Here is a 19,898-nt window from a genome sequence, read left to right on the forward strand (position 1 = left end):
GCTGAGTGCAGCCTGCCTTCCCAGGGTCGGACTGGAAGCTCAAGAAACGACAAGGAGAAGCGAACATCTGGCCGCACATCATGAAAGGACATCGGGACTGATAGGAAAAAAGACGACGAAGTGGGCAGAAATACATGTGAGTACGGCGTTTTTGTGCTTTTAAACGGAGAAAGCGAAAGTTAAAAAGAGTGTCTCCCCGCGCCGCTTCGTTCAGCGCAGTTGGTTTGCTGTGAGTTCCTCTGCTGTTTAAAAGGCTCCGAGCAATGCGTTTCCCAACACGGACATGAAGCGCCCTTGGCCCTTCTGCCTCCTGCGTACACTTTTCTTCATCTTAAAAAAACGAGAAATCTGGAATTACGCACAAAATGTTTTATTACTTCTCCATGATTCTCTCGACAGCTTAACTTGGATATACAGCATACTTCAGTTTTTTTTTCCTTAACTTACCATATTCCTATTTCTCTTTTTGAATCGACCCTTTTAAACACAGTTGTGCGCGCCTGTCTTATCAGGGCGCAAAAGAATCCCAAAGCGTTTTACTTTAAACCATGGATGCCTGATAAATTACTTGATTAAAAAGTTGTAAATGCCGCGGTATCCTGTGACAACAATAAATCTAGTTTTTTTTCTGAGTTGTATATGTTTTTTTTTTTTTTCCTTTTGGGCTGTGTAGCCCGGAGTTAACATATGGCATAAAGGAGAGCACAGCTGGAGGTAGCGTTTCCATTGCGGTGATGTCAGAGCAGCTGACTCCACAGCTTGCGGTGTAATTAGCAAACAGAGCACCAGTTTACTCACTCTGCACCGGTCTTATTTTTTCACGTTACCTCCTTCCCCCGGTGGACGAGTGCTGTCGCTCCCAGTCCCGCTTGTTTGTTCTGTAAACACCGCTGTTCTGTGTGTGTTTAGAAGAGCACCGGTGCGGCACTTTAAGCTAGATTTTCGGAAGCGCAAGGAGCAGGCTGGCGGACTACTACAAACCGGAATACTTTGGATAATTTGGAGAGAGGATCCGCTTACACCGTGATACATGGGTGGGTGGGTGAGCGCAGCGCAGTGTGTCCTGCACCACTGGAAAGAATGTTGAATTTATCTTCTTAAGTTGGATAAAGTTACTGATGTTGATCATATGCTGGATGTTAAATCCTTTCGAATGAAGTCTGAAAACCTCAATGATTTTGTAAATTTGCATTTAAAAACACTTTATTGTATGTTTGCTGACACTTTTGCGCAATTTGGCTCAAATGATCACCTTATATATGTGTGCTTTTGCTCACTTTGTTTGCCCCTGGAAAAAAAAAAAAACGACAGCTCAACTGTGCCCTCATTTCGTTTATCCCGTATCCTGTTTTTCCTGTTTTTCATCAGGTTATGAAGGAAGAATGGAGTTCCCAGACCATAGCCGCCAGTTGCTGCAGTGTCTGAGTCAGCAGCGTCACCAAGGTTTCCTCTGTGACTGCACTGTTCTTGTTGGGGAGGCTCGATTCAAAGCGCACAGAGCCGTGCTGGCCTCCTGCAGCATGTACTTCCATCTCTTCTACAGGGACCAGCTAGACAAAAGGGACGTTGTGCATCTCAACAGTGACATTGTGACAGCCCCGGCTTTCAGTCTGCTCCTTGAATTTATGTATGAGGGGAAGTTGGAATTCAGCACTCTGCCTGTGGAGGATGTCCTGGCAGCAGCCAGTTACCTCCACATGTACGATATAGTCAAAGTGTGCAAAGGCAAGCTTAAAGATAAGGAACTTTCCTCCCTCGATGAAAAAATGGGAGAGGGGTTGGGACTCAGCTGTCTGGACAGGGAAAATTCCTCAGATGGTGAGCTGCACAGTAAGCAGCTCATTCAGCGACAGCCCCAGACACCGTCTCAGGGGCTTCATAGGGCCCCCCCAGTAGAAGAGTTTGACATGGACAACACTGAAGTCAGGCTGGCTGTCACAGATTGTGATAGGTCTACACAGAGCAGGCAGAAGGCAAACGGTCACTCTGGCAGGTCCCCGGACCTTGTAGGTGTCAATTATGTGTCAGCAGAGGCCGAGCCCTGTGTCCAAACAGCTGGAAAAACAAAAGCTGATGTCAGTAGTTCCACCGTATTGCTGTCCCAGAGGTCCCGGGCTTCAGATGACATGGACTGTGCACTGGATTTGTCTTTCAAGCCTCTGTCTAGCAGAGATCCCTTACACCCCTCCTACGTCTCGGGACAGCTGGCCCTCGACAGCCAGCAGCAGGGCACTGAGCCACTTGTTAAAGACGAACACGACTTGCTGTCAGAGCAGGAGGACAGTGAGCCGATGAGCCCTGAGAGCCAGCGCTTTGGGAATAGTGCCAGGAGCTCAGTGGTGACAGGGTTCGCTGCCCTCTTCCCAGGCAACAACGGTTCCACAGCCGCCCTGCTCTCCCAGGAGGAGGACCTGATGGACGAGGAGGGGGAGGCCTGTAGAGGGAGGGAGGGCGCCCCAGGCAGGGAGGTAGATGGGAGGGGTAGACTGCTGGGGGACAGCGAGGAGGAGGAGGAAGACGACTTGGCCTCTTCAGACATTTCCACTTCCAGTGGAGTACTGTTGCCCCCGGGGCAACAGGTGTGTATGTGTCCCCTCTGCAGCAAAGTCTTCCCCAGCCCCCATGTGCTGCAACTGCACCTCAGCTCACACTTCCGCGAAAAGGATGGCGCTCGTTCCAAGTTGTCCCCTGACGGCTCAGTCCCCACCTGCATGCAGTGCAACAAGACCTTCTCTTGCATGTATACCCTTAAACGTCACGAGCGCACGCACTCTGGTGAGAAGCCATATACCTGTGGCCAGTGTGGTAAGAGCTTCCAGTACTCCCATAACTTAAGTCGGCATGCTGTAGTTCACACACGGGAGAAGCCTCACGCTTGTAAGTGGTGCGAGCGGCGCTTCACTCAGTCTGGGGACCTCTACCGCCACATCAGGAAGTTTCACTGTGGCCTTGTCAAGACTCTCGCCATCGGATAAAACGCCTCTCACCAGTGCCACGACACAAGACAGAATGTCTTTTCATACACTGAATACTACTACTGATCAGTTTTCCCATTAGTAAACACATCCTGGCAGTTTGTTGGAGACATATCTTTTGGATTCTACCCCCATGTGGCATTTCTCAAGTTAAACTTGTAGCAGCTTTTGAACTGGAGCTGTTTCCTGTGCTGGACTGTGTCATAGCTGTGCATGATGGTCGAAGGCAGTTAGTCAGAGGGGCGCAGGCCGATGATACTGACGCGGATGCTGTGAAACTCACATCGGATCTGTGTCGATGAAGGCGAACAAATTGGACGATGCACTTGTTTCCCCGTCTCGTTTGTGTCAATCTGTTGAGTTTATTTGAGGCGTATATTTGCCGAGTGAAAAGGCGTCCTGTGTCCACACTCTGTGGGCAAATGGATGATAGTTAAAGCTAACATACGTTAATACAATCGTCAGAGAGATTTATTTGTGCACATGGGAGATCAGAACCGTCCGTGAGTAGCAATATGTGATTATTTTTAACACCTACATTATTATAATTATTATAATTATTTATTTTGGGGGGGGGGATTTGTTTAGTCCCTAACAAGTAAACTATCACAAGGCAGCAAAACTAATGAAGTCTGACTACTGGAAGTATTTTCTTTCTTTTTTTTTATGGCAGTAGAATATTTGGTTTCACTGAAATGAAGTTTCTGTGTTGTGTAATAAGAAGTAAGCATACCATCGTACCACCAGCTCTTGAGTTGTTAATGTGAGTGAGCACAGATTAAGGGATTGCCTTCAAATTGCTACTTAAAAAGAGGTTAAGGTTTAAAAAAAATTAATAAAAGAGTATTAAGTTAACGCCTGAAACACTGGTGCCTACTGAAATTCTTAAAACTTCACCTAGTGTACTTAGAGACAAGAATGACATCATAATGTGATGCCTTTTTTTTTTTTTTTTTTTTGTCAAATTCAATTCAGCTATCGGGTGTCTTTAAAAGAAATCTGGATTACACTCCACATACCGAGTAGTAGCAAAGGTAATCCTCGACTCTGGAATGCCAGTTGATCCATGAGTGCCCTTAATAAAATCAGAATGTAATAAAGGTATGCAAACCAAGCTCATGTCAACTTTTTGTCAAAAAAAAGTAAATCACTGTAGGGTACGCTGATACAGTGTTCAGGTCAGACCCTTAGAAGGCAGGGAGGGGGCAGAAGGAGACAGGTGGATGGTCAGTACTTTGTCTTATCTGTTGTTACCATCCAAGCTGTGCCATTCAGCTTAATCTACTGACCCTTATTTCTTTCTTTGCATTAACCTTTTTTTTTCACATGAATTTACTGTAATGTGTTTTAAGTTGCTACTGAAGAAGCTGGAGCCTTTAGTGATGCTGCTCTTGAGAGACAAATGGATTTCTTCTGTCTGTTTATTTAGATGCTGTATGGATTTCTTACCAGGGGTGTAGCACTAAAAGTTCATGATTTTTGTCTAATCTGTCCTGATAAGACTTGATCAGAATTTATTTATTAGTCTGACGTGGTTCAGGGTTTACTGTAGCGGTAGCTCTTATTTCTATAAGCTTGAAAAACATTGCATCTTGCCTAGCGATCTTGGTACTCATTAACTTTTTTTTTGAAGGGGGGCTGTCCATTTTCTCTGTGCAAATTGAAGTTACTGTATTTGTATTTTAATATATTGTGTAGAAATCTCTACGGAGTATTCAAGATTTGTCAACCGGAACATAGAGAAGCACTTGTTTTTAGCATGCATATAGTTTCAACACTATTGTCTAGGCTGCTATTTCTTACTATTTGTATATTTAATGTAAATATATATTATATTTATCAAATGGTTTGTTTTCCATGTTACAAACCCATTTAAGGTGCGGATAGTCAGGTGTCGTGATAAGGCTGCAGTCTCTGAGTGTCACGTCTTCCCCGGGGAGTTTGGCTCCTTTTCCATATTCAAGACTCTGTTGGACTCCACCTCACCACAAATCAGAGCAGTTAATACTGCTAAGACTGCTGTTCTGCCAGAGGAAGCGGTTGTTCACAAGCACAGCCACACTGATACAGCACTGGCTACCTATAGAAGTGACAATACAGGCATTGTTCCTCCAGCAAGTCCCAGGTAGCTGGGGGGGGGGGGGGGGTGTTCCAAGTCTCTCTTTGCACTCTGTATTGAATGGAGCCATTGGAATGTGAGAAAGCAAAGGGAGAGCGAGGAGATTGTAAACAGGTGTATTGTTTGGAGGCATCAAAGAACCCCCCCCCCCCCCCCCCCCCCCCCCCCAAAATCCCAGCATGCTTCATTGTTCCTCTGCACGGAGGAGATATGAGCATGATTTGGTTGTACATCAAACAAGAAAATATCAATATTTTCAGAGCATCTTTTTTCCCCCCTGAAGTGTTAAAATTTACAATCTTATGATTCCACTTCAGAATAGACACCCTTGCGTGTTTTTCTGTGGCCTTTTTTTGTTTCCAAGCCAAGTTTCTCTCACAATTACTGCATTTTTATACTACTCCCTGACCTGAAGCCAGCAATGGGGCTCAGCGGACAAAAAAAAAAACTCACTCCTGTTTGTCACGCTTAGATCACTTCAGCACGTTCTCAGAACAGTAGCTCTATTTCAGTTAAGACGTCATGTAGTGCTGATGACAGATGTTTTAATCAAAACACACAGCAATGTAGATTGTGAGTTGTTTTGTTTTGTTTTGTTTTTTAATGGAACATTTGTATGTGGTGCAAGTTGAAATTGTTCTCTAATGTACATGTGTACAGAGGTAGGAAACTAACATCATGTGAAGAATTTTCTTTCTCTTGTTTTGAAGTCTTTATTTATACCTCCAGGATGATCACCGAATGTGCCTTGTAGACACACGGATAGGTGTTGCACCTGGAGAAGCCCTTTTTCTATACTGTACATTGTTTTTTTTTTTTTTGCCCTCGACGGCGGTGGTAAAGCTCGTGTCACAGCAACAGCGGCCCCCGCTGTAACGATTCAAAACTGTTGTTCCTGTTTAATCATATCAAAAAAAAAAAAATGTTTGAGACTAAAACTAAAATATGAAAGTCCATTTCTTATAGCTGCTTTGCGAGAGCTTACACTGAAGTTTTGAAATGTGTGTGAATAAATTTTTGTTCTGGACTTGTTAAACTGCAGTCAAGCATTTTTGTGTTTTGGCTTTTATCAGTAGCCAATACTACTGGGAACTAACAACTTGTTCCCTTTTTTTTTTCTTTTTTTTTAACTGTCACTGTTGAATGTGAAACACTGAGATTTTTTTTGATTGTTGTCGACTTGAAACAGTGCTACTTTTGATCGAGGGCAGCGTTTGCCTAACTCTCTGCTGTATCATCTTTTTGAGTCTAAAAATGACTGGAATTTTGTCCTCTGCAGGTTACAACTGTGAAATTGTGCATAATCATGAGAAATATTTATTATTGAATATGCTTCTTGTGCAACATTTTGACTGTCTCGAGTTTAATTTGGTTAAAAAAAAAAAAAAAAAAAAAGGAAAAAAGCTTCTAAATGTCAAATGAAAATCTTTTTAATAGAATTTGTAGAAGTGCCATTAGAATTTAATATAATTTTTTAATAAGAGAAGGTATATTTTATAGTAAAAAGAATTGCTTCGGTGTTAGTTGTGTAGAGATTAGAGGACAATCTTTAAGCAGACTTGACATTGCTTAGATATTGAGGCAATTTACGTTGATCTATAACTGTATGTGCATTTTCTTTGAGTTTTTGGAGTGTGCTTGTGTGCGTGTGTGTGTGTGCGTGCTGTGGAAATGTGACAATCTTGATTTAGGTCTTTATTAAGATTAGAATTAAATGGAACAACTTTCTTTGTTTGTGTGGAGTTTGGTCATTTCCAGCTACTTCTTCTTCACCTTTGCACCAATTTTTTTCTGTTTTTTTCTTTTACCCCAGTCACGAGTAAATTATCAGCGCAAGATGAGCTGACAATTAAATAAGTACATAAAAGTAGACTTTGACAACCTAAGAAAGTTATAGAAGAGCCCTCGTCTGACACATAGCAGTAACAATCAGGCAGACGGTGTGTGTGTGGGCAGCGCTGCAATGTGTACAGAGACAACAGAATGTGATAATACTGCTGGTCTTACAGGCCATATCCCTCTGAAACCATAAACTGAGCTCAAGGACAGAGCAATTTCAGGATGGGCCCCCATTGTTTCTGACCTGTTGCCAGTACTCTCCAAAGGAGATAAACCTGGCATAAACAAACCCAGTTGACTGTTATAATTATTACTTAAACTCAACTTGATTGTGCTCGCTAAAACTACACACACACACATATGTGCATATAAACACATTTCAAATGTGTGTGTGAGGAGCTTCATGCCAATTCACTGGACATTTTCAATGGCGAGAACTTTTAATTATTTCCCTGCTGCACCATGAAAGAAATCCAGCTGCTCTGCTACGTGATCCCAATAGGGATGTGCTCGGGTTCCCACCACCCTCCCCCAAATCCCATCTCACCCTTTCTGGGAACGCCATATAGACAAGGGCTGCATCCATCTGCCCCTGCCCCCATCTATCCTACCTCCACCCCCACAGTCCCCAAAACCATGGCCCCAAACCTCGGCCTCATCTCACCACTCTATTGTGTGCGTGGGTAGTAGCTCAGCCAGGCTATTGTCTGGCGCAGCTCCCCAGCACGTACTTTATGCACAAACAGACGACACAGCGGCGCTGGCCAGGCAGCTCCAACATAAAGAAAACAACGTCCTCCCAAGATCATTCATAAACACCCCCGAAAAGCCCAAGCCAGCTCACAGTAAATAAGGGCCCTCTGCAACGCTGTGGCCACCTCGAACTGTAAACATCCACAGAAGCAGGCCTCAGAGCGCTCACTGGCACCAACATCTCACATCTGCCAAACGGGACCCAGGGCTTAAACTGCCTGGTGAGTGTGTGTGTGTGTGTTTCTTATGGACCAAAACCTTCACATGGAAAGCAGAGGCCATGTGATAGAGCTTAGCTGCAGGGTGACGGGCTGGGATATGTGCAGTGTAACTGAATGGTGTAATAAAACATTCCTCTCTGAGGCTCAAAGCCTAGCTCATTTGCCTCCAAGTGCCTTTGCGTGTGTGTGTGTGCTTGTGTGTGTGGTGTATAGAGGTACTTGAGAGAAGTTGAGAGGAAAGTTGTAAGTGTCCACCACCTCAACAAGGCCAGCGGTGGGAGCCCTTGACCTCTGAAGGGACAGACTGCCAGGGACAGCTGGTGTGGCCTATGTTTATTTATTTATTTCTTAACAAAAGACAGGTGGTCACACTTGAAAAGGGCACACAAACAGTCACACATGCACTTGTGTACAAACAGCACACACACACATATGCACCCCTCCCCCCTTTCCATATTAACACACATGCATCTTGTTATCATCCACTTAATTTTGGAGGCGCTGTTATTTTGACTTTCAGAGAATCTAAAGGAACGGTTTCCAATAAAATCCTAATTTAATCCTCGATTGACAAGAGTGCGCTGTGACAGTGGCGCGTTACATCCACACTTAAAGCAGGACCGAGGCTATTAAAAATAATCTACAACATAAACATCACACATCAGTTGCTGCAAGTGCATAAATACATATCAACTAGTGCTCTCACACTGGGTTTGCCTTTTTTGGACTCGCTCGCCCTGACGGTGCCAAGACAGTGTGTCCTTGGTCCACTGTACAGCTGTCACTTACTCACACTCGTTGACGCATATTTATAGCAGCAGCATCACTGGGCTCAACGCTCGGCACACTCAGACCACAGCTGGTCCCCAAAAGAATGGGTGAAAGACAAAGCCACGTGCTCCCGCTGGCCGACTGCAGTTGGTCCTGTCTGGAGCGCTGTGGGTGATTATGTGGCCCCCTTCTCCTAGCGGCCGTAGATGCACCAAGGAAGGGACGAGGATCATTCTTGGTAGGGGGAAAGTGCATCATGACCTTGTTGTCATTTAGGTGTCATGGATAGGGGTTGTGCTGAAAACGTGGACAGCTGCACTCTTATGTTTTCAAGTTACATTAAGTCATCACACTATGATGGTGTTAAGCAAGCAGGGTTGGGTGTGGGGGGTGGGTGGAGCTGCACCAGCATCCTCTACAACCAGATGAAAAGATAGAGGAATGAAGTCAGCTGGAACTAACAGGGGAAAAAAAAAACCCATCACATCATGAGATATGTTAAAAATTAGGTTATTTCAAGCCTACAAAATCTGTAATTTATACCATTAGTTGTCTATCCATCAATTTGGCAGTCTAATCTTAAACACAATGCAACTTCAAAAGCAATTGTCTTTCAAGTATTTTATGCCCATCTCTGAGATTCTTCAAGCCTTATCAAGAAATGTGCAGACAACTTGACGCCTTGCTTGCCAGCAGCTGTCTGCTCACTCAGCCAGAAATCAAGCGGTGCCCTCGGACACCAACTGCAAGGGCTCCCCTAAGACTGCAGCCACAACTGGCCCGCTGAGCACGGGATGTGACTCAACAGCTAATAGGCGCATTTGCCATGAGCTCCAGGAAGCGCCCTCATCCAAGCTAATATCTGTAAAAACATGCCACATGATTGATTTCTATAAAGACACGCTGACCGCCAAGAACAGTTACTCACAGTGCACAATACCTGACCCTGAAACCAGTCATCACCAGTGACATGCAGCAGCCAAGAGAAAGTGATGACTGCACCTCAAGGTCGTGTCCAGCAGGGCCGGCTGTAGCCAAATTGTCTGCTGCAGAGGTCTGGTTCTGTTCAACCTCTGGGTATGCGTTTTAATAAATAAATTTGGTAGTAGATTCTCAAGGTCAGTTGGGAAAGGCTGGATTGGAATCTCATTATCATTGCCGAGACAAAACTTACATACTTTGACTAAAAGGTTGAAACTCTGCCTGTTTAGCATAGGGAGATAAATTTGTTCACCCACAGAGAAAGCTGTGAATGTGCCCAGTCCAGGAGGAACTCATTCAAAGTACTTGAAGTTTGCTGCCACCTGCTGACAATTATCCCCACAACACTTAGCAACTCAAATTTTTGATCAGACATCACATAATACATATTTAAAATACAAATAAAGATGCAAAGGACTGTATACAAAAGTGCTGACGTTTATTTCGGTTAGTTTCATAATGACAGACATATTTACAAAACATCTGGATCACATAAAAACATTACAGGTATAAAATGCAGTCTCAGTAAAATTCATATGAGGCAACTACACATATAAACATCTGATTCATCATTTGGTCTTCCTTTACGTTGAGCAACCGCAGCACAGTACTTCATCATATCGTCCGCTGTAACTGTGGGACAGAGAACATTTAATTTACTATTTATAGATGTTAGATCAGGGGTAGGCAACTCCAGGCCTCGAGAGCCGGTGTCCTGCAGGTTTTAGATGTTTTCCTGATCCAGCACACCTGAATCACATATAGAAGTCATTAGCAGGACTCTGGAGAACTTGACTGCAGACTGAGGAGGTAATTCAGTCATTTGATTCAGGTGTGCTGGAGCAGGGACACATCTAAAACCTGCAGGACACCGGCTCTCGAGGCCTGGAGTTGCCTACCCCTGAGTTAGATGTTAGATTCAACTCATTGTCATTATGCACAACGAAATGATTGTTCCGGATCACTCATCCAGAGATGGTTTAAGTGTCAAGTGCCCAAGGACACAACGCAATGCAGGGACAGGGGTTTGAACCTGCAACCTTCTGGCTGCAAGGTTCAATGACTACATCATGCAACATAATAATGATAATTTTGAAAAAAGAAAAAAAAAATCCCCTAACTTCAGCGAGTATCCTGAAAGCATCACGCACTGAGTAAAGTTCCTAAAAATAACCCTATTTGCATGGGACCAGACTGACTGTGGACCACATTATTTTAAAAAACGACCCCTAATGTGTGTTTCATGCAGCACATTTGCACGGGGTAGGCACAATCTGAGATTTACTTGGCTTTCATTGACACTGTCATCCCTGAATGACAACAAATATTGATTCAAAGTGTACAGTTGCTAGCCGCACTTTTTATAGACTGCCAAAAATGCCCCTTAAAGACCTCTGTCATGCACATCATCCACCTCTTGCTTCAATATTTCACTGTCCTCATGGATTTCATGCTCTCTGTGAAGGAGTCTCCATAATGTGTAGCAACACAAGCTTACTCAATTTGCTCCCAAATCTTATGCAAACTCTCATTTTCCTTGCAAATGTAGACTTCCTAGTTCTACAGTGAGAAAGAGGCAGAAGGAAGGTGTGAAGAAAACAGAAACATTGCAAAAACCTCCACAGTGCTCCACAATGGCAAGGCTTTTACAAAGTTAAGAATATACATTAAACATTAAAAGAAGCACCTTTGGCTGTACAGCGTCAAATCTGGATGATTCAAATGCAACCTGATACTTTGTTTTCATTCTGATGTACAGAATGGGTGTCTTTCCCAATTATCCCCAATGAATTTATTAAAAAAAAAAAAAAAAAAAAAAAAAAAAAAAAAAAAAAAAAAGGCAGTATTCAGAGGGCCTGAATACTGTAAGTAGGATGCGTCTTTTTTCTTTTGTAATAAATCAGCATCCCCCTTCAGAAAAAACAAAACAAAACAAAAAAACCCCCCAAAAAGTAGCTCATTTTAAAATTGTCATTGTGAAATACGTGTAGACTGACGAGGGGCGACTGAGACAAAGTAGAGTGGGTCATGCAATAATTAGAAGGCTGGTGAATCGATTCCCAGCTGTTGAAGTGTCCACATCTCGATCAGTCCTAAAGCAAGATACAGAAGGCTTCCAGTGTGGGATGTGAATTATTGGTGTGTAACGTGAAATAAAAGCACCGTATGAATGGGTGAAAGGGTAAATGTGGCATGCAGTGTAAAGCTCTTATAGCGGGCAACAAGACTACAGGGGTGCTATAAAAAAAAATACCTTTTCTCTTTGTCATGGCATGTCTTCAGTTCAGTGTGAGCACAAAAGCAAACCCTTCAGCAGATGATGATTAACAGCCTGAAGCCCACACCTTGTATGGCACATTTTGAATAGTTTTACAAGTACTTTTCCTAAACACACCTACTGTAACTGCCTTCAGCATGCATAGTGTCAGTTTGAAAGAGATACCTGAGCTGCAGGATTTCAGTCATGGATGCACTTGTGGTTTAAGGCCCACATTTTCCTGTCTTTTAATTCATCACATACCTGTACAATCACAGGTATACAAAACGTGGAAGCTTTGGAGACTTTACTAGTCTCAGTTACACTAGTACTTGCACATTTTATGTTTGGAAAGCAATCAGCCAATCAAGACAAAAACTGACTTTTTTTTTTTTTTAAGTTTTCAACTTAAACAATGGCTGGTACATGTGTACACTACCACACTGAAGCCCTAGAAGACACTGAGCAAGAAGGAAATCAAAATGTGACTTACTCTACGATGGTGCAAACGGAGCAACAGAGGCTGGAGCAGCGGGAGCACTGTCGCCTACAGGAGGAACAGACCTGTCGTTCACACTGTGAGCACGGTGTTCTGGACCCCTGGCTCTTCTGACACACACAGCAACGTGTGGCAGCCACTGGTGCACCTACACACACACACACACACACACACACACACACACACACACACACACACACACACACACACACACACACACAAGCATTTGGTAAAGCACCCAAGTGAAAAAGCAACCAAACTAAGCATCCAAACCTGGAGCAACCCTGACATCTGCTGGTAAAAAGCATGAACTGAACCAACCAGCTTTTTGGACTGAGCAAAGTAATTTAATGAGCTCAGAAACTCATGCATTCAGTTTTGAAACAAGGGGGGATCTGGGGATCTTTTGGCTCGTTACATGTCACCACAGCAGATCCTCCACATCACCCTATCCTCTGCATGTCCTTTACTACATCCATGAATTTTCTGTGGTTTTCCTCCTCCCCAACAGCTCCATATTCAATATCCTTTGTCCAATATATCCACTATCCCTCCACTGCACAGGTCCAAAACATCTCAGCCTTGCCTCTCTAACTTTGTCTCCAAAATGCTTAACCTGAGCTGTCCCTTGATATTTCCATTTTTGTTCATTCTGGCCACTCCCAATGGAACTCTTAGCATCTTCAGCTCTGCCACCTTTAGCTCAGCATCCTGTCTCTTTGTCAGTGCCACTGTCTCCAACGATACATTAAAGTAGGTTTCACTGCCATCTTGTAAACCTTTCCTTTCACTCTTGCTATCCTTCACAAATGACCCCTGACACCCATCTCCAGCCGCTGCCTGCACTCTCTTCTTCACTTCTCTTATGCACTGTCTGTTTCTTTGGATGGCCGATCCCAGGGTTTGCAGATCACAATGTCATCTGTAGACAACATAGTCCATGAAGACTCCTGCCTGACCATCACCACTGCAAACAACAACGGGTTCAGAGCCAATCCCTGATGTAATCCAATCTGTCACTCCTACTGCACAGCTCACCACTGTCTCCCTGTCCTCATACATGTCCTGCACCACCCTCACATACTTCTGTCACTCTTGACTCCATCATACAGAACAGCAAGTCCTCTCTTGGAACCCTATCATATGCTTGTGAGTGACTTGATGGATATATTTGTCATTAAAAGACTGGTTAATATTTATACAAATCAATTTATATAAGCCATTTCAAGCAAAACGTTTATTTTAGATGTGTTATCAAAAACAGCAACCGTGTCAGCTATGGAGAACCTTTTCTGTTTTCATTGGGTTAGAGGTTCAACAAGACTGCCTACATGAACCTTTAATTCTATTTACAACCGGTTCACTTGTAAATAGTTGAAATTGTGTGTTTCTCCAAACTCAGATTCACCACTAGTAGTCACTGTTTTCACATGTACAGATTTTGTTTACTTTTTGACCAACAGTTATTTTTGGGACTATACTGGGGGTTATGGTTAGCTCCTGCACTGGAAACTGACAACTGGCTGGCTATTCTCTTTGGTTCAGTGCTCAAAAGTTTACACAAGGTCGAGTTCGCGCTTTACACATTTAAATTAATTCTTCATTTTGTTTCTTTCTGTGCATTCTTTATTGGGTGCATCAACTATCCTGGCGTCACTACAAACACGCACACTTCCCATCATCTATTACAGTTCAGGCTCACCTTGTGCAGCACTTGCTTTGGTGAGTCTCCCATCATGTCCAATCAGTGTCTGCCCTCTCAGGAGTGTATGGCTGCACGCAGGTGGCTCATGCTCTATGGCCTTCTCCTCTCCAGTCCAAATTTTACCCATCACTGCCTTAGCACCGTTAAAGAGTAAGCTTTTTGTCTTTTCTGTGAGAAAGAAGGAAAAAAAAAAAAAAGGAGACCCACTCGTGGGTGAAATTGCATGCCAGTATCCCAGCTGTACCAAAGAAGCTAATGTTTGCAGCGATTCAAAGTCAGTTTTATTGGACGCATTCATGAACAACGCAGAATTACTCGCTTACTTTAACTGTACATATACACAAAAAGCGACCTATGCGATTTTTAAACTAATGTATAAGGAAGATATCTTTGAATCCAACAGCGGAGACGAAGTCAACAAATATGTGCGCAACGACGAAGCTAACATTAGCTAACGATGCTACGCAGCCATAGAGCATCCAGAAAGCTAAACTTACCGTATATTTCTTGCCTGTATTTGTTCCCAAACACGCCATAATTATTCAGCTCCTGTTGCCCAATGTGTATTTTATATTGGGAAGAAAAGGTTTCCGGAAACGGACACGCTCGTTTGGGCATTTTAGTTGCTAAAAGTGCTGTGCCGTACACCCACCGAGGTCCACACTTGTTTGTTGCGGGAAAAGTGCAATGGAGGCAGAAAGGAGCCAATCACAAGTACGTTTTCTCATCACGTGGAAATGCAGCCCCAATCAGGAAAGCGCGCCTCTTTCACATGTGATTTATGCTTCTCGTGATGCCTTCACGAACTGTTGTCGATCTTGTGTGTTATGGATTTTTAGAAATCAGAAAAAAGATGGCAGTGTGTAAACTAACTCGTCATTGTGATGGGGTCAGCATAGCCTTAATACACCCAACTAACAGTGCATGAATAATATATGGACTATTATATTTAGTCTGCGCACAGTAAGGCTGGGCTCTAGAAATCAAATTGATATAAAACATACGGTGGCCCAGAGGTGTCAGGTCAAATACAAAAGCCGCAACACAAATACAAAAGCCGCAACACAAATACAAAAGCCGCAACACAAATACAAAAGCCACAACACAAATACAAAACCCGCAACACAAATACAAAACCCGCAACACAAATACAAAACCCGCAACACAAATACAAAGGCCACAACACTAATACAAAAGCCGCAACACAAATACAAAAGCCACAACGGCTTTTGTATTTGACCTGACACCTCTGGGCCACCGTAAAAACATGATCTAACACTATTTTCTGATTGGGGTCATGAAAACACATGCACATTTTTAATCGATGATGTGGCCATAAATGTATGATTAAATCCAAAATCTGGACTTAAAAAACAGTGGGATGTTTAACTGCAGCACAACAAAACATAGTCAGCGCTCATCAAAGGTTAAATATTTGTTTATTATCTAACGAGGAGAAGGTGAAGAAATCATGCCATCATGGCACACTGTCGGTGCTTCCATCCAGGTGAGGGGGTGGGATCAAGGTTTAAAACATCTGGATCATGCACTCTCTGGACTTTCCAACACCAACCCACTTGACTAAAAAAAAAAAAAGAGAAAAGAGCACAGAAAGTTTGGTTATGTGCGAGATTTGCAAACTCATATTTAGATGCACAAGTTTGTTATTTTGTGTCAAACATACTAGGAACTCCAATGTGATTCTCAATGAAGCGGATGTAATTTTGGGCCTTGGCTGGGAGGTCATTCCACTTCCTAGCTGCTGAAGTGTCTGTCTTCCAACCAGGAAAGGTCTCGTATTCAACCTCCACTTTATGCAAAACATCCATGTTGGCTATGTTTAAAAGAAACTAATTATTACCAATTCTTTAATGAGTCAGTCTAAGGTAAATGTCATCAAATCAAGCAAACGTGTCTCACAGAATTATTTATTTTTATGACTTATTCTTTTATATTACCTGGGAAATGAGGAATCCTCTTTCCATTGAGTTTGTAGGCAACTCCGACTTTAATTTCATCCAGCACATCCAGAATGTCAAGTTTTGTCAAAGCAATGCTGTTGGATAAGTAGCATGGCATAGGAAAACCATTTAATGTGTGTGGTTTATCAGTGTCACTCTGTGTGACGGTGCAGAAAAATCGCATGCTTATGGGCTAAAACACAAAAACCACAAAGCAAAACCACAAGCTTTTTTTTTTTTTTTTTAAATAAAAAAACGATCCTAATCACTCACGCAGTGAAGCCATTAATCATGTGAGCATATCTGACGATGACAAGATCCAGCCAGCCGCAACGCCGCTTCCTTCCCGTGGTTACCCCCACCTCATGACCCCTGGTCTGCAACAGCTCTCCTATTGCCTATGGTAAACAGGAAATAAACACCTCTGTCTGTTATGATCCTATAGCAATCTAAAAATACACACATTAAGTACACCTGAAGTACACACAGCGGAGTACAATAAAACATTGCATGAGTTAGAGGATACAGTTTTAACATCTTGACCTTAGTCCCTATGGCCAGTTCCCATCACAGGTAACATTAACCCCAGCTCACACAGTAAATATATCCTTAACCAAGAGTCTGGCCCTAAATTTATCCCTGCGAACATGTGATCTGGAAAAGAGTTAAAGAGTGTTTGAGCCGTCTCTCACAAAATTTGACAGCTGCACTCAGCCAGAATACCCCCCTGCAAAACACATACACACACACACACACGCACACACACACGCGTGCGCATACAGCCCTGCTGCCTGTGTGCCAGCTGGGGGATCACAAACAAACTGTACATGTCAAGCTGAATATCACTGTGTTACATAACATGCCATGTGTCTCTTTTTACAATACATAGACCGGGAGGCCAAAGCCAAATACGTGACAACATTTGCCAATTACTGTAGTAATATCAAGCTCTCACATTGAGTTGTTCGGTGGGGAATGCTCCAATTCCAACCCTGGTGGTGTAGGCCTTTGCAACGCCAAACACATCACCGATATTCATCGGAGGGATGCCGAGACCAGTGCACGCTCCTCCCACGGTGCAGTTTGATGATGTCACAAAAGGATATGTTCCTAAATAGAAAATTTTATGCATTACAATAGCAGTGATTTTTTCCCCCAAATCCAAAATACAGTTTAAAAAAAAAAGGTTATTGCTATGGTTCCTACCAAAGTCAATGTCAAGCAGAGCAGCGTTTGCCCCTTCAACCAGAATTTTCTTAGGGGGGCCATGAAGAGCTTCGTACATATAATAAACACCGTCTCTAACCATCGGCCGCAACCTCTCAGCGTATTCCTCCATGAAGCAAGAAAACAGATATATCTCAGTGCCGGAAACAATAACAGGTATTCAATAACATCACTTTCATTAGTATCTACCTTTAGTTTTTTCAGTTGGTCCTCAACATCAACTGTCAAGGATGGATACATGGACTGATACTGTTGGACAAGATTCTTGAATCTAAAAAGATTTGCAAAATGTATTATTATGACAAATAAGTGCATACAAATGGGTTGGACTCCACGGCCTGAGTTGTTGTTTTTTTTTTTTTTGTGTGTGTTTTTCAATTACACACCATTCCTACCTAGTAGAGAAGTCCTTGAAGTCACCCAGAAGATCGCATACACGCAGGCCAGTGCGAGATGCTTTGCTAGAGTATGCAGGTCCAATGCCCTTCTTGGTAGTTCCAATGCTGTCATGTAAAACAATGTGTGAAATCAGTGCTGTCTACGAGAAATTACGGTATAGCCGGATATATTGTCATGTCCTTTGGGGAAGGATCAGGCTCACGCTGAATGGTGTCCTGCCCTCATTACCATCCCTACCCTTACTTCTTTCCTTCTTGTGCTTGTCTTTCAGTTTCCTGTAAGCCATCAACAACCTGGTGGAAATCAAACACTGTGGAGAGACAGCAAAATGATCGATAAGATGCAACCTTGAAGAGTTGAATTAAACAGGCTATGTATACATATGAAAACAAAGAACATCTCTATAGACGTACCGAGGTGAGCTCTGTCTGAGACAATGAGTCTCTTCTCCCAACCTTTCAGACCTGGTCAGAGAAAAGAAATGACACTTATATAATTACATACAAATCTGAGTCTACTCTAGCTTTACTCATTTCTATTAAAATACCTTTCTTCTCATTTTTATCCCCTTCTTCAAACAAACCGGGTAGATGTATGACTACTCCATTACCTAGAAGAGCAAAGGAAAAAGCAATTCGGGGTGAATATTTGAATAATAATGTGTCTCTGTATAGACTAGAGATCGAAGCCTTTACCAATAAGTGATATGCTTTTGGGGTTAATGATTCCACTGGGGAGAAGGTGGAAGTCATACTCCTTGCCATCCACTACCACTGTGTGTCCTGCATTGTTCCCCCCCTATAAATCAAAGGTTAAACATTATTTATTATATTAATTGACCATGTGGAGGACATGCAATCAAACACCCAAGACCACAACATATTTTTAGCCCTGTCTGATTTCTGTGATAAGTGATAAGCCACCCTCTTTCCTGAGCTTTTCGAGCACCTATTTTAACTAACAGACTTGGCTGGTGCTGGTGGATCCTCCGCTCTGTTCCCCCTGGCTAAGACCTGGCCTTCTCACGTATCAAACCAGCCTGAGAATGTGACCTCTGGAGCTTGTGGGTTGGGCTCTCGAGCCTTCAGAACACAGGGTGCTAGTCCTGTCAGTAGTACAACACAGCAGGCTGTTGACAGGCTTCCTCATGCCTCCTGGAGCTGAAGTGACCTCTTGACCGTTATGTGTCTTATGCAAGGGGGGTTCACAGACTGACCTGTCTGGAGCTGCTTTTATTGATGATTTAATACAATCTGAAAGAGTCGGTCAGAGCAAATGTACCCCAGGTTTAAAGCTGATTCTAAGTATTAACAGAGAAGTCAGGGTTCAAAAAGAAAACACTTAATTCATGACAGTATTTACTCGAATTGTCGCAGTTCCCTATTGCATAATTTAAATTCTTGAGAGGACTGTTAAAAAGGTTAAGAAACTGCGAACATAAATCTGCCAGTTTACTATATCGCGGAAAAATATTCCCAGCTACAATCGTGTTAAGTATACCAGGATCTTAGAGGTGCAAGTGTTTTCGCTTTGAGCACCTGTTGCACCCTACCAGGCGCCAAGTGACAGAATATATGGTGAGATCAGAAATTCATCCAAAAAAAAAAAAATTCAACAACACCTACAGATATTTACCTGACATCTGCAGACAAAGTCAGCTTCGGTCGCCAGTAAATCCACGACCTTCCCTTTTCCCTCATCTCCCCATTGCGCACCGAGCACCACCGTCACTTTGTTCCCCGCGTCACTGCGCGGTCGCTTCTGTCCGGCCGCAGCGGGTTGATTTGAGTTTTTTTGGTCTTTCCCCGACCAGCCGAGCGACATGACGGTGGTGCCTTTAGTCTGTCCGTCTCAAGAAGACTAAACTGTCTCTAAGAGCAGCATTGCCATATGTGTAACCGCATATCCTATGATGTCAGAGCCAGACGCACAGAAGTACGTAGCCGTGCTCAAACAAATCATCTCCGAGGCTGCTCAGGCACCGAGATAACAGCCTTTACACAATCGCTATGAAGGCAGAATTACTTAAACGTTACAGTTTTACGGTTTTTCGAACGGATTTGGATTGCCTCAATACCGCCATCTATGCGGCAGAGATGACCCGAAACAAACAGTTGAACATCAACTTACAATTTTATTAAAATATATCCAACATTAAAAGTTACAATCCATTCTAGTTCGTCTTTATATA

General features: G+C 43.1%; 3 protein-coding genes across 4 annotated transcripts; 1 reads left to right on the top strand and 2 right to left on the bottom strand.

Moving 5' to 3' along the window:
- zbtb42 (zinc finger and BTB domain containing 42) lies at positions 1-5,172 on the top strand. The gene is made up of 2 exons (XM_030718968.1): positions 1-136; positions 1,369-5,172. The coding sequence occupies exon 2, from the start codon at positions 1,383-1,385 to the stop codon at positions 2,973-2,975; it is 1,593 nt and encodes a 530-aa protein (XP_030574828.1). The 5' UTR covers positions 1-136; positions 1,369-1,382; the 3' UTR covers positions 2,976-5,172.
- A 4,924-nt stretch (positions 5,173-10,096) lies between these two features.
- On the bottom strand, positions 10,097-14,823 carry siva1 (SIVA1, apoptosis-inducing factor). 2 transcript variants are annotated; one of them, XM_030718933.1, is made up of 5 exons: positions 14,618-14,823; positions 14,118-14,288; positions 12,410-12,563; positions 10,230-10,292; positions 10,173-10,195 (listed from the first exon to the last, which is right to left on the bottom strand). In XM_030718933.1, exons 1-4 carry the CDS (start codon positions 14,736-14,738, stop codon positions 10,244-10,246), a joined length of 495 nt encoding a protein of 164 aa, XP_030574793.1. In that variant the 5' UTR covers positions 14,739-14,823; the 3' UTR covers positions 10,173-10,195; positions 10,230-10,243. The 2 variants fall into 2 exon arrangements, with proteins under 2 accessions (XP_030574792.1, XP_030574793.1); XM_030718932.1 differs by having other exon boundaries at positions 10,097-10,292.
- A 738-nt stretch (positions 14,824-15,561) lies between these two features.
- On the bottom strand, positions 15,562-19,696 carry adss1 (adenylosuccinate synthase 1). Its single transcript, XM_030718864.1, has 13 exons — positions 19,343-19,696; positions 18,403-18,505; positions 18,255-18,317; positions 18,121-18,171; positions 17,951-18,017; positions 17,704-17,811; positions 17,498-17,579; positions 17,288-17,414; positions 17,037-17,191; positions 16,355-16,479; positions 16,079-16,176; positions 15,805-15,954; positions 15,562-15,701 (listed from the first exon to the last, which is right to left on the bottom strand). Exons 1-13 carry the CDS (start codon positions 19,529-19,531, stop codon positions 15,649-15,651), a joined length of 1,371 nt encoding a protein of 456 aa, XP_030574724.1. The 5' UTR covers positions 19,532-19,696; the 3' UTR covers positions 15,562-15,648.
- Positions 19,697-19,898: the final 202 nt, after the last annotated feature.

Source organism: Archocentrus centrarchus, chromosome 22 (assembly GCF_007364275.1).
Source record: "Archocentrus centrarchus isolate MPI-CPG fArcCen1 chromosome 22, fArcCen1, whole genome shotgun sequence".
NCBI lineage: Eukaryota > Metazoa > Chordata > Actinopteri > Cichliformes > Cichlidae > Archocentrus > Archocentrus centrarchus.